General features: G+C 34.1%; 1 protein-coding gene and 1 non-coding gene across 2 annotated transcripts in view; both read right to left on the bottom strand.

Annotated features, from left to right (window-relative positions):
* The window catches only part of LOC149559613 (proteasome subunit alpha type-6), a 41,390-nt gene that overhangs the window by 5,170 nt on the left and 15,639 nt on the right, over window positions 1-20,581 (bottom strand). The window contains exons 4-6 of the mRNA XM_089833462.1: window positions 10,517-10,613; window positions 3,181-3,239; window positions 2,942-3,024 (exon numbers count right to left, since the gene is read on the bottom strand). Of these exons, the coding sequence (XP_089689588.1) occupies window positions 2,942-3,024; window positions 3,181-3,239; window positions 10,517-10,613 (239 nt within the window). The remainder of the gene's footprint in view (window positions 1-2,941; window positions 3,025-3,180; window positions 3,240-10,516; window positions 10,614-20,581) is intronic.
* Window positions 10,901-10,975, bottom strand: LOC149559614 (small nucleolar RNA SNORD36). Its single transcript, XR_016352542.1, has one exon. It is a non-coding gene; the product is annotated as a small nucleolar RNA SNORD36 (small nucleolar RNA).

Raw genomic sequence — 20,581 nt, 5'->3', positions numbered from 1 at the left:
CATCAATTGATAAGTAGGGGATATTTTCACAGCAAATCAAATTATGATATTACTATCAAGATTTAACCATGTATTTTTTGAGTCAAACTCATTGACCCATGTTTCATGAGTAGTGACTCACACATGAATCCGTCTTTCATGAGAATAAATGGAACACTCAGCACTCATTGGATCTAAGTGATGCTCACAAAGGTGAAGCACCGAGACTTCCTAGGAGGTTACCCATCCCAATACTACTTCAGCTCGAGCACGCTTAACTACAAAGTTTCCTCCATGGTTAAACCCACCCTGGTTGCAACCCCATTTGTAAAACATTCACCAATGTTGTGCCTTATGAACCATTCATTAGAAAGCCTCTTAAGCTCATCAATTGATAAGTAGAAGATATTTTCCACAACAAGTCAAATTATGATACTTCCATCAGGATTTAACTGTGTAAATTGTGAGTCAAAATCATTGACCCAAGTTTCATGTGAAGTGATTCACATATGAATCCATCTCTCATCAGAATAAATGGAACATTTAGGACTCACTGGATCTAGGTGTTGCTCAAAGAGGCCACCCATCCCAGTACTATTCCATACTCCATACAAGGAGATCTGCAGCTCTGAAGTGCAAAAAACCTCAAGTGGCAAATTTACAATCGTCCCAACTCTGGTGCAGCAAACAGATTTGAAGGAAGAGCATCCTTTTATGACCAATTACCCTTGAATTAGCTATGCAACATCACACAAATCACTTCTATAGTGTTTCAGGATTACAACAAACGACTGTCCAACATTTTGGCACTGCTCACTGCCGGACTTCAAATCTGATGATACCTCACCCTCCTAATGTCCATTTTCCACCAGTGATCCACATCCTAGTTGGTAAAAAGATATTTCCTGTTGATGGTTTCCCACCCAGTAGTCTGCCTTTATTACAGACCTGCAACAACCACCCAGCACTCCTTTCATAGGTCTGCAGCAACTTGAACAATGAGTGGGGTTTCTGTCCCAGTTTTCCATTTCAGGAAATTCTCAGTAACTCACCATCAGAATCTGATATCCTTCAAATGACACCTAGACCACCTTAGAAATCTTATCCCAGATTTATGTCCTAAGGCCCTAAATTGGGTGCCAAGTTATTTTTATTTCTAAATTAATTGAAATTCACTTCATTTTATTTTATTTTTTTAGCCGATAGGCTACTTGTCAGAACTTTGTTCCCAGAAATTGAATTTTTGATAGAAATGCTGTCAGTTGGCTGGAAAAGTTGTCAATTTGCCCGGAGAATTGTAAATACTTCCCATTAATTATTTCCGAGTCAGTTTTAATCTCACTCCACTTTTAACTCTTGTTTTGATATTTATTAGTAATCTCCACTTTTAGCTATTCTTTTTTATTTAAAAATATAATTACTTCATCTCCACATTAGCTCATGTTCTTATCTCTATTTATTTAACATTTGATTTTTAAAATTGATTTACATTTTAATTTTTAATTTATTTTTTATATTAGTTTAATTTTTTCTTTAAATATTGGTTTTTAGTTTCTATAATTTATTTAGTCAATAAAATATTTGTTAAAGACGTTATTTTTTTGTATTTCTCTTATAATTTTTTTATAATAGATTTTTTGATGAGGTTTTTTTAAATGATTTTTTTATATTTGATAAATTGAATTTAAATTAATAACATTTATTAATCTATTTAAAAGATTTTAGTAAATATTATGTTATTTAAATTGAAAATTATTAATAATCTAATTTGTTCACATAAGATTATATTTTAAATCTCCACTTTTAAGTTTTAACTATTGTTTTTCGTCCTATTTATTTAAAAAATAATTACTTGTGATCTCCACATTAGCTCATGTTGTGATCTCTATTTATTTAACTATTGATTTTTAAAATTAATTTAAATTTTAGTTTTTAAATTATTTTAATTTATTTTTTATATTAGTTTAGTTTTTTCTTTAAATATTGTTTTTTAGTTTCTATAATTTATTTAGTCAATAGAATATTTGTTAGAGACGTCATTATTTTTTCTTCTTTTTTTGTTTTGTATTTCTCTTATTAATTTTTTATAATAAATTTTTTGATGGGGTTCTTTTAAATAATTTTTTTCCATATTTGATAAATTGAATTTAAATAAATAATATTTATTAATTTAGTTACAAGATTTTAATAAATATTATGTTATTTAAATTAAAAATTATTGATAATCTAATTTGTTCACATAAGATTATATTTTAAAAAATAATTTTATTATCGAGCACCTATCAGCTTATTGTTGCAATCACAAAAGCATGCAACTGCTAGTTTATAGTTCTTTTTGATAATGAAACTTAATTAGTTATTTATAATCAGTACAATCATGAGGCATTGAGGTTGATCTCAATGTGTGTGTGAGAGGAAGGGAGGTGTGGGGGGGACTTTATATGCATTTCTTACAACTAAATTCCCATTGTACAATGACTGTTATTGAAGTCATGCCTATATTTGTGATGCTTCTCTTTCAACTGCTTAATGGTGTTCAACTGAAAATTATAACCTAAAAGCTATAAATTTTATTTCTGTTCTTGTATGCTTTAGATACCCTGCTCCTTACCCCTTTATCCCCGAAAGTCCAACGTTTTTATCATACTAGAAACACATCCCTACTAAGAGAAAATTCAGATTAAACAATAGGTTTTATTTATACTAATACCCAAACCCTTTTGTTTTGGAAACCTGCCCTTTCCACATCGACCCACATTTTCTCTCTCAATAAAGAATCTGTTGAATCACATAATAAATAATAGCACATTCCATTCCATTATTGTTTGGTGCACCATAAGTGTAATGCCATGGATGTCCTAAGCCCCTGACATAATGACAAATAAATTTACAATGGTGTGAAATGCATAAATTGCGAAGGAGACCACACACTAGATGATGCTGGAGATAATATGTTCCATACCTTGTAACCAACATAATGGCCTGCAGGATCACATTTATAAAGTTGAGGTCCTAACTCTTCATCAATACCAAGAACTATGGCCGCTGCATAGCCAACACATGTATGTAAATCAAAAAATATATGGTTCAGTGGCACAAAAAAGTTTGTGCAGAAAACAATTTGTACTCACAAAAACCAAAAAAAGTGCAAATTGCAATTCCCTTTTATGTCAAATAATTTTTAAAAAATTGTATACCAACCTACTCCCAACGGTCTCATGTATGCATGTTGTGTATACACCTGAGACTTATCTGCAAGCCTGTATGTTATATACAACAACACAGTTATGTATGGTTAGACACCAAAACACAGAAATTTTGAAGCAAAAGCATATTTAGGATGATAACATCAAGCAAGAAAGAAACAATATGTAGAAATAGAACCCCACTTGTACCTGTTTGGCATATATTGTTATTTTAAATTACTAATAGGCAAATTTAATCATTAAAATATTTGTGAAATTGAATACTTGGGTTCCCAACAGTATGAAAAGATATGCTTGCAAATTTGTTACAAAATGATAAATACATAAATTAAATTAATTGTTGTCATCAAAGAAATTTTGGTGGCTTCAGTGGCAAAAAGGAAAAAGTTCCATTCAAAACAGCATGCTATTTCAAAAGGATGACTTCTGACTAACTGGAAGCAACGACTATGTATTTGTGTGTATATATATGTGTATATTCATCCATATTGCATACCAAGTCCTTGCTGGACTACCAGCGTATGTCTGTGTGTGTATATATATAAGTGTATATTCATCCATATTGCATACCAAGTCCTTGCTGGACTACCAGCGCATGTGTGTGTATATAGTGCATATTCATCCATATTGCATACCAATTCCTTGCTGGACTACTGGTGTGCTGGATCTAAAGAACATATATGTGTGCGTGTATAGTTTTTTAAATGTCCTTGATCAAGATACTAATGTATTTGCCACTCTGTTATATTTCTATAATTATGATCTTATCTATTCCCTTCCATACAGTAATCATATGTGCAATTGGAGAAAAGTTAAAACCTATTAGGAAAAAGCAGCCAACTGGTTCCCACAACCCATGCACACCACCCCGTGTTGGATAGAGAGTTTCTACCACTTGTGGGCCAGGGGATAGAAATGTCTTGGTTGGATGCTCTGCACTCTTAGCTTTGTTGTGACGGCCTGTCTCCAAGCATTCTGCCATGCCTATTCCTTTCGATTCATATTATGGCTGATTGTGAGAAGTGAAACTATAGAAAGAAGCAATCGTGTACGAGTAAGAGAGATCTTATTATAAATCAATATTAAATAGAGGTGAAAGACTCTATCTATAACAGATTACAAGAAGATGATTCTAAATGAGATGCTCGGTATCAGAATGCCAGAAAGAAAACTTCTTAATGGTCACCGTGCTAACTACCCTATAAAAGACATAATCTACAGGTCTCACAAATGTATAGAAGGCTGTCCCTTTCTCTTCAAAATGCTCTGCAACATAAACCTGCAATTGAGCCGCTCCCTGATTCTATTAATCTTCTAGGTACAACCAAGATAACCACAATCCTTCCAACCTGATGGGATAACAAATTTTTACCTCCCTATGGTGAAGAACACCAAGATCAACTTCTAAAACGGACACCACAATTTTGAGAAAAATTTGACAAACCCTTCATTGATTCTCAAGGGAAAAAAATGAAAAAAAACAAATCTACAAATGCCTTTGAGAAGAAAATTTTTTAAAAAAACAAACACGATTTAAAAAAATAGGAGACATAAAAACCCATACATAGTACATATTTAAAATTGTTGAAGATTGTAGCTGTGATAGAGATCTTTATCTCTGATTCTGCTATATGTTGAAATTGGGACAATACCTCTGTACTGCATCAACAGCTAGAGAAGATACTTATGATGATATTTCTATCAAATTACGTGAGCACAATGTGGCATTCAACGTGTGCTAGCTGTCTCATTATATGAAGAGACATGCAACATGCGAAGAGTTGTGCATTTGGAAATGTGAAGAACTTGTTTTTCGAAATTGAAGAGACATTAAGTTGTGATATGAAGAGTCTCTCAAATCAATATAAATAAATGATTGTTTTGTCTGATAAAGTATCGCATCAATAAAAGAGATATTTCAGGTGTGGCTGAGTATTTCCCTTCAAGTTGAAGGATTTTTCCAAGGATAAGTTCTTGTGTCTTTTGTGCCTATTTTATTCTACTTTTTCCTTTTTGTTTATCATTATTTCTGGGTCAAACATTAACATGGTATCAGAGCCAAGTTAGAAAACAGTAATATAGGAATGGTAGCAGTGTTAGAGATCTTCTACCTCTGATAATTGATGTGATCTCCAAGTTTGATCTTACGTTCATTCCTTAGCAATCTTGGTTTGCCTCTTCAAGAATTTTGTTTGGTCCTTTTACTCCACAATATTATTTGGATGTTCATTTCTACTGCTGTATGATCATGACTGGATGTTCTGTTATGTTTGATTCTACTGACAGCTCAGTTCTTGTCTTATTCTCTTCTAGTGCCATCTCACATGACACAACAGCTGAGTCGGTTTATTTGCATATTTGTTGGTCAAAGGCATCGTTGAGGAGACTACAGCTGTAGCAGAGAGTATTCGAACATTTTTTTTTTTGTTCCTGTTGGTTTATTTGGAAGTGTCATTTCTTATTGTTATGTAACAGTGAATGCTTGTAACTTAGTTCTTGTCTCTTACCTTTCTCATTCTTGTATTGCTGCAATAGTGAATTTTGCTCCGGGATTGCATTTTGGTTCATTTTCTTGGCAAGAGTATTCTTTTCAACTTTACTTGAGTTTGCCTTCAGTAAAGAGAATCATTATTTTTCTGAGAAATATTATCGACATCTTTCCATGCAATCAAGATAATTTATATGGTGAATGTGCACAGCATTTTGGTGCAGGCTTTGCCCACATATCTTCATTAAAAGAGGAAGTTCATATATGGATAGTGATATTCAGGGGTACGCAACAAAGGGAGATGTCTAATTCTTTGCATGCTTATGTGGCAGTGTAACTGGTAAAGCTCCCTTTTTGGTCAAATTGGAATCAGCTATCTTATTGTAGTGATAAACTTTGTGCCGCCTAAGAGGAACTCTTAGTTGAGAGAGAATCTTAGCCATTCTTGTACATGTTGTTAATGAGTTCTTCTCTATGAAGGAGAAGTTCGAGGTGAAATCTCTTCTTAACGAGTTCTCTTTGAAGGAGAAGTTTGAGGTGAAATCCCTTGTTAATATGTTCTTTCTGCGAGATAAGTTCAAGATGAAACCCCGTGTTCCACCCTCTGCAAATGGGTAGGGCGGATCCACCCTCTGCGAGTAGGTATGGTAAAAATACATTCTTCTTTGGGTCAAGTCTGAGATGAAAGCCCTTGTTCCACCTTCTGCAAGTAGGTATGGTGGACCACCTTCTGAGAGTAAGCATGGTGGAAATGCATATTCTTCTTTGGGAGAAGTTTGAGATGAAAGCTCTCATCCCACCCTCTATAAGTAGGTATGGTAGACCACCCTTTGCAAGTAGGCATGGTGGAAATCATGTGTCCGTGACTTTAATTTTATGTGCTTATGAAGCAACTATGATGAATAATATTATGTTGAGAAAACCATGTTTTACTGAAAATCTATATGTTGAGAATTAATTATTGACAGCTTTGGTTGCAGTTATGTGTGTCTGTCATTCCAAAGATCTCTCTCTTGCTAAGAGGGGGTGTTGAAGATTGTCGCTGCGATAGATATCTTGATCTCTGATTTTGCTATATGTGGAAATTGGGACAATAACTCCATATTGCATCAACAGCTAAAGAAGATACTAATGATGATACTTCTGTCAAATTAAGTGAGCACAATGTGGCTTTCAATGTGTGCTAGGTGTCTAATTATATGTGGAGACATGCAACATGCGGAGAGTCATGCATTTGGAAATATGAAGACTTGTTTTTGAAAATTGAAGAGACCTTCGGTTATGATATGAAGAGTCTCTCGATTCAATATAAATATATGATTGTTTTGTACGAAAGTATCACATCAAGTGGAAAACTTTGTACTTGGAAGGGTTTTCCCAAGATAAGTTCTTGTCTCTTTTGTGCCTATTTTATTCTACTTTTTTTCTTATTACCGCTATAATTATTTATGGGTCAAACATTAACAAAAATTAGCATATATGGTACATATTTAAAATCTGATGGAAAATATAAAAAGACTTGCAGGACTCCTTGTTAACTGTTTTTCAGAAAAGCCATCCAGTATTATTGACGAAACCTCTACAGAGTATTATTAGAGAGAGTTCTGTATCTATTCAGCATTATTGATGACACCTGTTGTGGCTATTATCACAGAGACTTCTGTATCGTGTTCAGTGCTTATTGTTTGATGTGTTCAATCCTTTATTAATCAATATATATACAATCTGTGAGACTTATTTTTCTGTTTTTGATCTATCTGTGATCAAGAGAATAGGACTTCTCAACTGACAGAATATTTTATTCAATCATTAGCAAGTGGCTGCTGTATTTGTTCTGGAGATCTCAATCAGATGTGATTGGATTTTTCCCTCGAATAGGAAGGTTTTCCCAGGATAAATAATCGTGTCATCTGTTTGTATGTTTTTATGGTTTCTGTATATTGATTTTATATTATTCTGGTTCTAAACATTAACATGGCATCAAAGCAGTTTATTGAAAAGATCCAGAACCATCTCTCAAGCCTTGAGATATTCGATTTATGGTCAATATTCTTGGACCGTCACAAGTAATGGACAGGTCTTCTTATATCAGTTATGATCATTCAAGATTGAGGATTGTTCATGTTTACAAGAAGTATTCTTTAAGGAGATGTTTGTTGGTATTCATTGTGCAAGATAGTATGCATGTGAATGCTATGATCATCGTATGATTGCAAGAGGTAGTTGTGTATTGATCTTTATTTGTGTGCATGCTGAGATCCTTCTTGAGGAAGATTAAGTATTTTACGACTACACCTTGAATATTGATCTGGATATTTCTCTTAATGACAGAATGATTGTATAAATTATTATTAATCTCTCTTGGTTGCAGGATGGATCGAGAAGCAACGAGATGATGAGAGATTTCAAGCAAAATCATACAAGCTGAAGAAATGAACAAAATTTAGGACTATGTTTGCAGCCATAAGACTTTAGTTGATGGCATATAACCCAGTTGAAGGTGGAGTATCTATACAGATTGTCATTGCATTTAGTTTCTTCAAGAGGAAGAAATAACATTCAGAGGGAGCTCGAGTGGCAAATTTAGAATGCTATGTCCTTTGCAGAGGATTGGCAAGCTTGTGTAGCACTGTGACTGTAAAAGCTCTTTGTTAGACAAATATTGGAGCCAATTTCCTGGTATTGTGATCCTCAAAGCTATGAGAACGCTGCCCCTGTTGAAAGGAAGCCACGGCGAAGAAGGAATCTCAACATTCAAATGATATTTTTGTGTTAATGAGTTCTTTTTTGTGAGAGAAGTTCGAGATGCAATCCCTTGCTAATGAGTTCTTTGCGAGAGATGTTCGAGGTGCAATCCCTTGTTAAATTTTGTTAATCTTTGTGAGAAAAGTTCAAGGTGAAATTCCTTATTAATGAGTTCTTCTATGCGAGAGAAGTTTGGGGTGCAATCCCTTGCTAATGAGTTTTTCTCTGCGATAGAAGTTCGAGGTGCAATCTCTTGTTAATAAGTTCTCCTCTGCAAGAGAAGTTCGAGGTGAAATCCCTTGTTAATGAGTTCTTCTCAACATTGAAAGGAGTTCGAAGTGAAATCCCTTGTTATGAGTTCTCTGCAAGAGAAGTTTGAAGTCAAATCCCTTGTTAATGAGTTCTCTGCAAGAGAAGTTCAAGGTGAAATCCCTTGTGAGAGAAGTTCAAGGTAAAATCCCTCGCTAACGAGTTCTTCTTTGTAAGAGAAGTTCAAGGTGTAATCCCTTGTCAACGAGTTTTTTCTTTGCAAGAGAAGTTTGAGGTGAAATCACTTGTTAAGGAGTTCTTTGTGACAGAAGTTTGAGGTGAAACTCCTTGTTCTACCCTCCTGGGAGTAGCTATGGTGGATCCCCCCTCTAGGGGTAGCCAAGGTGGAAGTCATGTGTGAGACTTCATAACTTTATTTTATGTGTTTGTGACTCACCCTCTGAGAGTAGTCATGGTGAATATCATGCTGAGATAACAACATTATGTTGAGAAAATCTGTGGTGAGATTTTGTTACCGACATTTTTGGATGCAACTTCATATGTTTATCATATTCAGAATAATCTCCCTCTTGCTAAGGAGAAGAGTTGAAGTTCTGATAGCTGTGATAGATATTATTTGTTCATCTAATGGTGTTCTATATTCATTGCATTTACTGGACCAAATATATGGCACCGTGCACTGTTCGACTGGCTTTGTTTCTCATCCTTATTGTATTTGCATTGGCTGGCTGTTGAGATTTCTTTATCTACCTTTGTATTCACTTAGATTGAATGACTTGGTATCGAGATGAATGACTTGGCACCATTCTATCTCGCTGTCAATTCAAGGAGGCTTGATTGTGGAGTATTACTTAACAGAATTTATTTTGAAGTGATGTAAATGTTTGTAACTGCCACATCTTAGTATTCCACAGGAGTCTTCTATATGACGGAATCCTCTCTTTGTTGTAGGTGAAGGAAAATATAAAAAGACTTAAGCAACTCCTTGTTAATGTTGACTATTTTTTAGAAATAGTTGTTCAGTATTTTTTATGAGACCTGTAGAGACTATTAACAGAGTGACTTCTGTATCTGTTCAGCATTACTGATGACACCTGCTATTATCACAGAGACTTTTGTATTGTGTTCAGAGCTTATTGTTTGATGTGTTGAATCTTTTCATGATCGATGTTCAGTATTTTTTATGAGACCTGTAGAGACTATTAACAGAGTGACTTCTGTATCTGTTCAGCATTACTGATGACACCTGCTATTATCACAGAGACTTTTGTATTGTGTTCAGAGCTTATTGTTTGATGTGTTGAATCTTTTCATGATCGATATTCATATATTATCATATTATCATTGAGAATTATATTTCTGTTTTTGATCAATCGGTGATCAAGAGAATAAAGCTTATTGATTGACAAAATATTGTATTCAATCATAAGCAACTGGATGTTGTATTTGTTCTGAAGATCTCAATAAAGAATCATTTTCAGGTGTGGCTGGGTTTTTCCCTCGAGTAGGAGGGTTTTCCCAGGATAAATAATTGTGTCATCTGTGGAAGTTGTAAGAGAATCTAACAGAAGTGAAATCCTTAAATCAAGGCACCTAAACCAAAGGGGGTTTATTCCCAAACAATGAGATACAAGAATCACCTCAAACTGCCCCATAACATGTACAAAAGTTTATAATCAATACCATAAGAAGGATTATAGAAGGAATATTGTTAGTCTGTCTACTTGACAGATATCAGATTATTTGACAGTGTTAACATGCCAAGATAGAGTAATCAACATTACAACAAATTAACACAATGGAATAAGAAAATTAAGACTAAACATACCGTTTTGCTAAGACATCTATAGGCATTTCATAGCCCCATTTGAAGCGAAATTCTGCAGCCTCATTTCGTGCGTGCTGGACCAATGATCTTGCATCAGCTGTAGGAAGGCAACAGCATCTCACTTTTAAATGAGCTATAGCTTGTAGACACAAATTTGTGCTTGAATATTCTCAATTTCTCAAATACCTTATAAATATTTTTTTGTTTGCAAAAGTATACCATGAATTATTTAAAAGATAATCCCTTGTCGATGAATCTAGACCAAGTGGTTCAACACTTTTAGTATGTATGCTCAATCAAGTTTAACATCTACTCCGAGTGGCTTTGTTGGCCTTAAAACTGTAAAAAGAGAAGATGTTTGCTAAATCTATTATTAAAATTAGAACAGTTCACTCTAAAAACTCTTGAGACTGAATCTCACAGAGATTTAATGGAAGAGTTTCTATGACATCATTACTGCTGAAAGAGCAATAGATTCATCACATTTCAAATGAAATGTCTCCAGGTATTCATCAGAACCTTAGGCACAGAAATACACCATAACGTACAATTTAAAGAAATTTATACAATAGACTCAAAACGCCTTCAGGTGAGATCATAACATACATTTAAAGAACTTTATAAGACACAATTGACCTTGTAAAACTAGCCTTATTTGCTATGACTTATTATACAAAAAAATATGTATATTGTAGATTTCACTGGATGTAGTCTGCAATGGCAGCTAACCATAAAATGATTACATCAATTTCGAGTGTTTGTAGGTTTTTCTTGCAACAGTATTTTATGCCAATTTTAGTCTATTTCTGGGTTTTGAGTTATGATGACAGGTGTGCACTTAGGTGCCTTATCATTGAAATCTTTTTTAGGCTCTACTCATAGTTAGCAAGAGATGGAGATGCATATTTGCACAGGGGATGAGGATGGGTACCAATACACAATATATGTGTATGTATTTATTTAAGGGGCAATCAAAAAAGTTTTAGCTTGCAGTGTTTCTCTATTTTTAATTTTCAGTTGCTAGTAAACTCATGCTGGACAGATTCCTTGTGATGTACTTTTTTGTGTGTTCATCTCATTAAATGATTGACCAACTACCATTGCACAAGCATAAGGAAATTAAATAAGCGTTTTACAGAATTATACTTCACATTCATTTCCAAAACAATATATAGATTATATCAATGTTGGAACTGAACTAGTTAACAATTTTCTAACCTCAGACTTAAGTCTTAAACACTTCTTGTAATCCCTCAGCAATAGCTAGATCTTCAAATGCTGGACTTTGATAATAGCTTTACATGTAACCCTATCCCGTTCAAGGTTTTTCCAACCTCACAAATTCTCTTTTTTTAATGTACCATGTATTTTAAACCTGACTGTTGTGGTCCTATCTTAAATTTTGCTGTCACAGCCTCCTATACTTTTGAATTAGGAGATGCAAGTAATGCTTGTAATTCAAGGAGGCAAGCATACACAGATAACACCCTTCTAAAACTCTCTGTTGAATTTTTTAGCTTTATATGAAATTCAGTATATTAAATGATTATTCAATATTACAGATTAACACAATATTTGTATATAGAGAAAATCGTTTGGTTGCAGGATATAAATTAGATGGCAATTTATATGTCATTCTGGGACCCACTCAAGACAATCAACGGCAATCTTCCTGCCGGTTTCATATTCCTTATATGAAAGATTATTTAGCATTAGCAAATATTAAAAGTTTTGAAGCATCGGCATATATCAAAGGTCTTGAAGCATCGGCAAATATCAAAGATTATAATAACGTTAACATCTGAAGTATGACCTCTGTCGGCAGCATTTTTCATATTCTTTCCTGCGGCTTTCGATTATTATTATATCTTTGAGGCAGAGCACGATTGTATATATAATCTTCTTGAATCGGTTTCTTTTCTTGAAAAATTCTGGACGTCTTCTAGCCGTGGTCTCAGACTTCTTATAAGTGTTCGGTTTTGAATTTTGAGAGATGTAATGTGATCAAAGTCTCCATTTGATACTTTATATATATCGTAGCTTATTCTTTTAGAGGTGACAGTAAGCAATACATATATTTGAATATTGCTCTGCACTTTGTAATCAGACAGCAGTTCTGAACCTTGGTATTTGTTTTGTAATCAGACAGCAGGTCTGAATTTTGTACTAGACATTTTCATTAAATAAAGGTACTACTTTGAAGGCTGGGTTGTTTCCCTCTATATAGAGGGTTTTTCCCAGGGTATATGCTGATAGTTTTCATATATGTTTTCTAGTCTATTTTCAACATGGTATCAGAGCCAGGTTCATAATTTCTAGGTCTAGACTAGATTTCTTTTCATTTTTCAATCATGGAGCCTGGATTGAAGGTAGAAGATCGTCTGGAAGGAGCCTCAAATTTCATCTCGTGGAAATCCAGAATCTTGTTAGTTCTGGAAGAAAATGATCTTCTTACATTTGTGGAGTCTGAAGTTTCAGAACCCTCTGATCCTAAAGAAATTGCAGCTTGGAAAAAGAATTATGATTCTGGCCAAAAGAATTATTATCGACTCCATGAAGGATCATTTAGTTCCTACTATTTCCAAGCTGAAATCTGCCAAAGAAATGTTTGATTCACTGCATAGTGTGTATGAGATAAACAATACCAGCAGAACTTTGGCTCTTCGCATGCAGCTTCTTCATATCAAGATGTGCAAAGGTGACTCTATTGTCTCTTTCTTCTTGAAGATTTCTGAACTTAAAGATCAGTTAAGCTCTATTGGAGAATCTGTCAATGACAAAGAACTGTTATGCTTGGAATGAATGGTCTCCCTCATTATTGGGAATCTTTCATTCAAGGTATTAGTAGCAGACGTGATTTTCCAACCTTTGAAAGGCTGAGAACTGATTGTATTCAAGAGAGTGTCGTCTGAAAGCTAGAGGGAGTTCTCGTAAATCTATTCAAGTAAAAGATCAAGTGCTTACTTCTCAAACTTCTAAGAAACGAGGAAGAAAGAAATTTTTCAAAAGGTTTGAAGAAAAAAATCTTTCCTCATCTTTTGAATTTAAAAGAAAGAAAGATTTCTCCAAGATTAAATGTTTTAGATGTGAAAAACTTGGTCATTTTGCTAAGCATTGCACTGTGAAACTCAATTTTCATGATGTGATTATATCTAATTCAAAAGTTTCTTCTCCCTCAAAGGATTCTTATGATCACTCAAAAGGTCTTGTTCTTATATCAGCCTTGTCTAGTCATGTGCAAGCTGATCGTAATACTTGGTTAATAGATAGTGGTGCATCTCGTCACATTTCCGGGTTCAAGCATCATATCTCAAATCTGGTTGAATCAGATCCTCATCTTCAAGTGATCATTGGTGATGATGCATCCTATTCTGTTAAAGGGGCAGGTTACACTTTATTAAAATTGAAATCTGGTATTTCTCTTCATCTAACTAATGTTTTATTTGTTCCTGGTATCAAGAGGAATTTAATTTCCATATCAGCTTTGGAAGATAAGGGTCTTAATATTGCTTTTTCTAATGAAAGTGTAATGGCTTGGAAGAAGGATTCTGATTTTAATTCTACTCAAATTATTGGTGAACGTCATGGAAGTCTTTATAAGCTTGCAGCCAATCAAGTTCATGCTTTAAATCATTCTACCTCCAACATCAACTTATTATGGCACAAGAGATTTGGTCATCTTAATTTCCAATCTCTTTCTTCTTTAGTGAAGTTTGTTGAAGGTCTTCCTTCTCTCAGTTCCTCATTTGATGGCATTTGCAAAGGTTGCTCTTTGGGAAAAATTTCGAAAAGTCATTTTCATTCAAGTGAAAATAGATCTAAAGCATGTTTTAGAGCTGATCCACTCAGATTTATGTGGACCAATGTCATCAGCTTCTTTAAGTGGTTTTTGGTACTATGTTACTTTCATTGATGATTGTTCTTGTAAAACATGGATCTATTTTCTTAAAACCAAAGAATCTGATGAAGTATTATCCAAGTTCAAGGAATTTAAAGCCTCGGTTGAGAATTTATCTGAAAAGAAAATCAAGACTCTTAGATCTGATAATGGCGGTGAATTTATTTCAGGGTCTTTTCAGTCTTTTTGTGTTGAAGCAAGAATCAAGAGGGAGTTCTGTGTTGCCTATAATCCTCAGCAAAATGGAGTTGCTGAAAGAAAAAACAGATCTATTGTTGAGGCTGCTAAAGCTATGATTCATGACAAAAATTTGCAAATTTTTCTTTGGGCAGAGGCCTGCAGGACAGCAGTTTATGTTCAAAATAGGAGTCCTCATTGTATACTTAATAATATGACTCCAGAAGAAGCTTTCTCCGGTACTAAACCTGATGTAAGTCATTTAAAAGTTTTTGGTTCATCAGTTTATATTCATATTCCCAAAGATAAGAGATCAAAATTAGATCCTTCAAGTAAAAAGAGAATTTTTGTTGGTTATAGCGAATCTGCCAAAGCTTACAGGATTTATATTCCAAGGCAAAATTCTATTGAACTTAGTAGAGATGTTTCTTTTGAAGAAAATTTTGATTGTTCCAAATCTGCTGATTCTTCTCTTGATGTTGATTTAGATGTTCCTATGGTTCCTGAAAATTCTTCTTCTAATCCGGAAATCTTCTCTGAGAGGGAGGATTCTCCTTCTCCTAAAATTCAAGATATTTCTGAAGCTAAACCTAGTGGTCCATTGAATGAAAAGAAGAGACCGTTGTGGGCAAGGAATATTATGCAAGAAGCTGAAAAATTTTCAGCCCCTAAAGGAACCTTTAAGGAAAGTAAACGTCCTCAAACTTTTGATAATTATTCTGCTTTAATGTGTAATCTCATTGACTCTGAACCTTCATGTGTTGAATCAGCTTTAAGTCAACAGGTTTGGAAGGATGCCATGTTAGAAGAATATGAGTCTATTCTAAAAAATAAAATTTGGGAGGTTGTTCCTCGTCCTAAAGATAAATCAGTTATTTCCTCTAAATGGTTATTCAAAACAAAACATGTTGCAGATGGGAGTGTGGACAAATTCAAAGCTAGATTTGTTGCCAGAGGTTTCAATCAAAAAGTAGGTATAGATTATGAAGAAGTTTTTGCTCCTGTAGCAAGGTACACTTCTATCAGAACCATTATTGCTATTGCTGCAAGTAAAAAATGGAAAATTCATCATATGGATGTAAAAACAGCTTTTCTCAATGGATTTATTAATGAAGAAGTTTATGTAGAACAGCCTGATGGATTCATTTTACATAACAAAGAATCTCATATATGCAAACTTCATAAGGCATTGTATGGTCTTAAGCAAGCACCTCGAGCCTGGTATGAGCGCATTGATGGTTATCTTTTGAGTTTGGGTTTTTCAAAGAATGAGGCTGATCCATTTCAAAGAATGAGGCTGATCCAAACATTTATCTCAAAAAGTATAAAAATCTCATGTTGATTCTTGTTCTTTATGTTGATGATCTATTTATCACAGGAGATGATGAAATGATAGTAAAATGCAAAAAGGACTTATCTTCTAAATTTGAAATGAAAGATCTGGGTTTAATGCATTATTTTCTTGGTCTAGAAATTTGGCAACTATCTAATGAAATCATTATCAGTCAAGGTAAATATGCTCTTGATATTCTTAAGAGATTTGGTATGCTTGATTGTAAGCCAAATATGACTCCTATGGAATCTAATTTGAAGAGAAATCAAGTAAATGCAGCTGATTCAGAATTGATTGATTGTACTATTTACAGACAACTAATTGGTTCTCTCATGTATCTCGTCAATACAAGGCCTGATATTTGTTTTGCTGTCAATACTTTGAGTCAATTTATGAGTGAACCTCGGAAATTTCATTTCACTGCAGCTAAGCATATTCTGAAATATGTGAAGGGGACTTTACAATATGGAGTGAGTTTTTCTTGTTCTAATGATCTGAAACTTCATGGGTTCTTAGATTCTGATTGGGCTGGTTGTATTGTGGATAGAAAAAGTACTTCTAATTTTTGTTTCAGTCTTGGTTCAAGCATGATTACTTGGTGCAGCAGGAAGCAAAAATGTGTAGCTCAAAGTACTGCTGAAGCTGAATATGTGGCAGCTTGTGAAGCAATTTGGCTTCGAAAACTCATAAGTGGATTATTTGAAAATCTTCTGATCCTACTACAATTTTTTGTGATAATCAGAGCTGCATAAAAATTTCTATAAATCCAGTTTTTCATGACAAGTCAAAGCATATAGAGATTAAGTATCATTACTTAAGAGACATGGTTCTTCGGAAGGCTGTGGAGCTGAAGTATATCAGCACTGAAGATCAGAGTGCTGATATTTTTACCAAGCCTCTATCTAAGGTGAAATTTTGTTTTTTCAGAGAAAAACTAAGAACGGTATATCTTAAGACTTAAATGGAACTAAGTCTAGCTTATTTAAATTTATCTATTATTATTATTTTTGGTGTGTGATCTGATAAATATTGTAAGATCAACTATTACAGCTCTTTCACTATGCGATAGTTAATATCATGTAGAGAGAGTCCATGATATTATCATGTTGAGTAAATCCGTGATAAGAGTTGAGTGTTATATTGAGAGATTCCATAACTATTCACGTTGAGTGAGTCCGTGAATGAAGGCTTAGCTGTGAGTCTTACAAATTTGTCATGATTGATCAAATCCAATTATGAATAAATGTTTTTTTTAAGAGATATTTCATGATTTTAATCAAGTTGGATCTTTGTGCTGTTTATTTAACTTACAAATTCCATATAAGCTAAGAGGGAGTGTTTTTTTAGCTTTATATGAAATTCAGTATATTAAATGATTATTCAATATTACAGATTAACACAATATTTGTATATAGAGAAAATCGTTTAGTTGCAGGATATAAATTAGATGGCAATTTATATGTCATTCTGGGACCCACTCAAGATAATCAACGGCAATCTTCCTGCCAGTTTCATATTCCTTATATGAAAGATTATTTAGTGTTAGCAAATATTAAAAGTTTTGAAGCATCGGTGTATATCAAAGGTCTTGAAGCATCAACGAATATCAAAGATTATAATAACGTTGACGTCTAAAGTATGACATTTGTCGGCAGCATTTTTCAAATTCTTTCTTGCGGCTTTTGATTATTATTATATCTTTGAGGCAGAGCACGATTATATATATAATCTTCTTGAATCGGTTTCTTTTCTTGAAAAGGTTTTGGACGTCTTCTAGCCATGGTCTCAGACTTCTTATTAGTGTTCAGTTTTGAATTTTGAGAGATGTAATGTGATCAAAGTCTCCATTTGATACTTTATATATATCGTAGCTTATTCTTTTAGAGGTGACAGTAAGCAATACATATATTTGAATATTGCTCTGAACTTTGTAATCAGACAGCAGTTTTGAACCTTGGTATTTGTTTTGTAATCAGACAGCAGGTCTGAATTTTGTCTAGAAATTTTCATTAAATAAAGCTACTACTTTGAAGGTTGGGTTGTTTCCCTCTGTATAGAAGGTTTTTCCCAGGGTATATGCTGATAGTTTTCATATATGTTTTCTAGTCTATTTCAACACTCTCGACGTCCAATATGCATAAACAAAACATTGACGTCCTAACCACAAAGGAATCCCTGATGCTACCTCCAAAAGTTGTAATTCTACACAAGGATACCTCCAAATCCCATCAAAAATCTGTGCAAGGTTGCATTTGCAACTCATCTCACAAGGGAACAAGCCAAGTTGGCGCACATGGCCAAATGGAAATCTTCAAAACCTCAAGCTCTTCTTGACAAAAATCCAAATCCAAAGGCTTCGAGTGGCAAAGCTAAGAAAAAGAATAAGGACCCCAAGAGCAAGTTAAGGATTCACCTTCAAAACACACCTCTGAGTCCAATCCCTCTTCTAAAGAGGAATCATCTAAAAAGAAGTTAGAATGTGCTTATTGAAAGAGACAAGAACATGATGAGCATAGGTGTTACGAAAAGAAAATTGATGAACTCGCAAACCTTCTTCAAAAGAATAACATCTTACTGCCTTCATTGGTGTCTTCTTCCTCTTCTTTAGCATTACAATCGACAGCATCTACATCAACACAATCAAGGACCACAGAAGTTGCAAATGGGATTCACAAAATGAAAGGTAAAGCACTCTTGGCCTCTACAATTTGTTATGTCCCAAATTTTGCCCTAATTTTTAATTTGCTCATAATTGTTGGTTTAACGAATTATTGCTTTTCCTGATCATGTGAAATGAATTAGTTATTTATAAACGTTGTATCAACTATTAACAGATCATTTCTCTTCTTGATCATGTGAAACGAGTTAGTTATCTATATATGGTGTACCAACTATTAATGAATTATTTCTTTTCATGATCATGTGAAATGAGTTAGTTATTATAGATGTTGATGAAATAACCAGTAACCTATAACTGTTATTAGATGATTAGCAGTTGTTTGATTTGAATTAAGGATCAATATATTTTTGAATTAATGTTTTGGCGAGAATGTTTTGCTTGGGTGATTACAGGAGAAGACTAAAGAGAGGGGAAGCATTGTGAAACGGGATCAACGGAATGGGATGGTCGTTTGGTTCAGTCATCAGATTCGGCAGGTATGACCTAAAACTCCCTTGGAAAGGATACAAAGACTTGTCCACAGGTTACATTATGGGACCACATGAGCTATTAGGAAAACAATATAATAAAAACATAATAAGTTTACAGATTTAATATTAAATCTTCTTATTTTATCATTAAAATAAACATTGAAATACGAACACATAAATATAAAAATGAATTGGCACCAATAAATTATAATAATATAATCTAATGATGTCACCTCATCAATATACTTAGGTGAACGTATATAAGAGCATATTATAATAATAAAATAAAGCTTATAAACCTTCAACTTCTCATTATTTCTTTTCCCTCCTTATTTCTCCTCTTTTCAAATCGAATTAATCTCTAAATTCGATGGGTCATCTTGGAAACCAATGGAAGCCGAAGAGTCTTGGCTAAGTCTTGTAAAGAGCCGAGAGCCGACCAAACTAATCATTCCTTTCTCTTCTATCACATCTCTCCATTAAGCCGTGAGACCATTCCCAGCCAAGCTAAACAAGTTCGGTTGCTTAGACTGTAAACACCATTTAATCCTTATCTCTGTCAAGAGGTCAAGCTAATGCTAAAAGGAGTTGCGCTACAAAAGCATCCACCAAGAATGGGAGGAGCCACATCCCAACTGATATCAAACCAAAACACAGGTTATGTTTAAAATGCTTGCATTTCATATTTTATATACCATCATCCCTGAATACTGGACCGACTGAAGTCGGCTTTCTACAATGTTGAGTATATGGAAGAAATCGATCATTGTCTTCCTTACTGGAGTAAAATCATTCATATATCATTAGGACTGTGAAGGGAACATTTCATGTAATTCAATTTCATAAGTTTATCTTCATTAGGTAATAAACCAAATGCACTAGCATATAATCCATCCTGTCTGTGGTCTTCTGCAAATCCTTGAATTTATTGAAATCTCTGTATATTGTAACATCTTATGAAATTGAACTATAACTGTAAAGAGTGTTGAAACAGTTTTCAATAAACATGCTGTCATAACGATCAGAATACTCGTGGATTCAGAAACACCGAGGAATTCACCAGCAAGAAGCCATGAAATGGTGAAGAGGTGTATTATTATCATCAAAATGCTAAATCTCATAAACACTGAGGAATTCACTGGCAAGAAGCCATGAAATGGTGAAGAGGTGTATCAATAATCACAAATGGTTATAATCTTCTAGACACCTAGGATTCACTCGGCAATTTAACCTGCCAGAAACAATAATGTGATTAGATTTGAATAATAAATAATAGCTCATACATGTCCCAGTAATGGAATCTGATGTCAAGTCGAGTGGTGGTGATCAGGTTCACGAACCCAACTGAAATCCTTGGCCAAGGTAGTTATAGGCATATGTGCCAATCTTGAGATCATTTGTTTGTCCATAGATGTCAATTATATAGGTATAACTGATGGGGCACTCAAACCACCGGGTAGCTCAGATGGCTGGACTAAAGAACATCCCAAGCCCGATCTCGAGGTAG

Source organism: Cupressus sempervirens, chromosome 5, assembly GCF_028749045.1.
Source record: "Cupressus sempervirens isolate cs-2001-9-10 chromosome 5, ASM2874904v1, whole genome shotgun sequence".
Classification (NCBI taxonomy): Eukaryota; Viridiplantae; Streptophyta; class Pinopsida; order Cupressales; family Cupressaceae; genus Cupressus; species Cupressus sempervirens.
The sequence above is the reverse complement of the archived record's forward strand: the minus strand, read 5'-3'. Positions and strand labels throughout refer to the sequence as shown.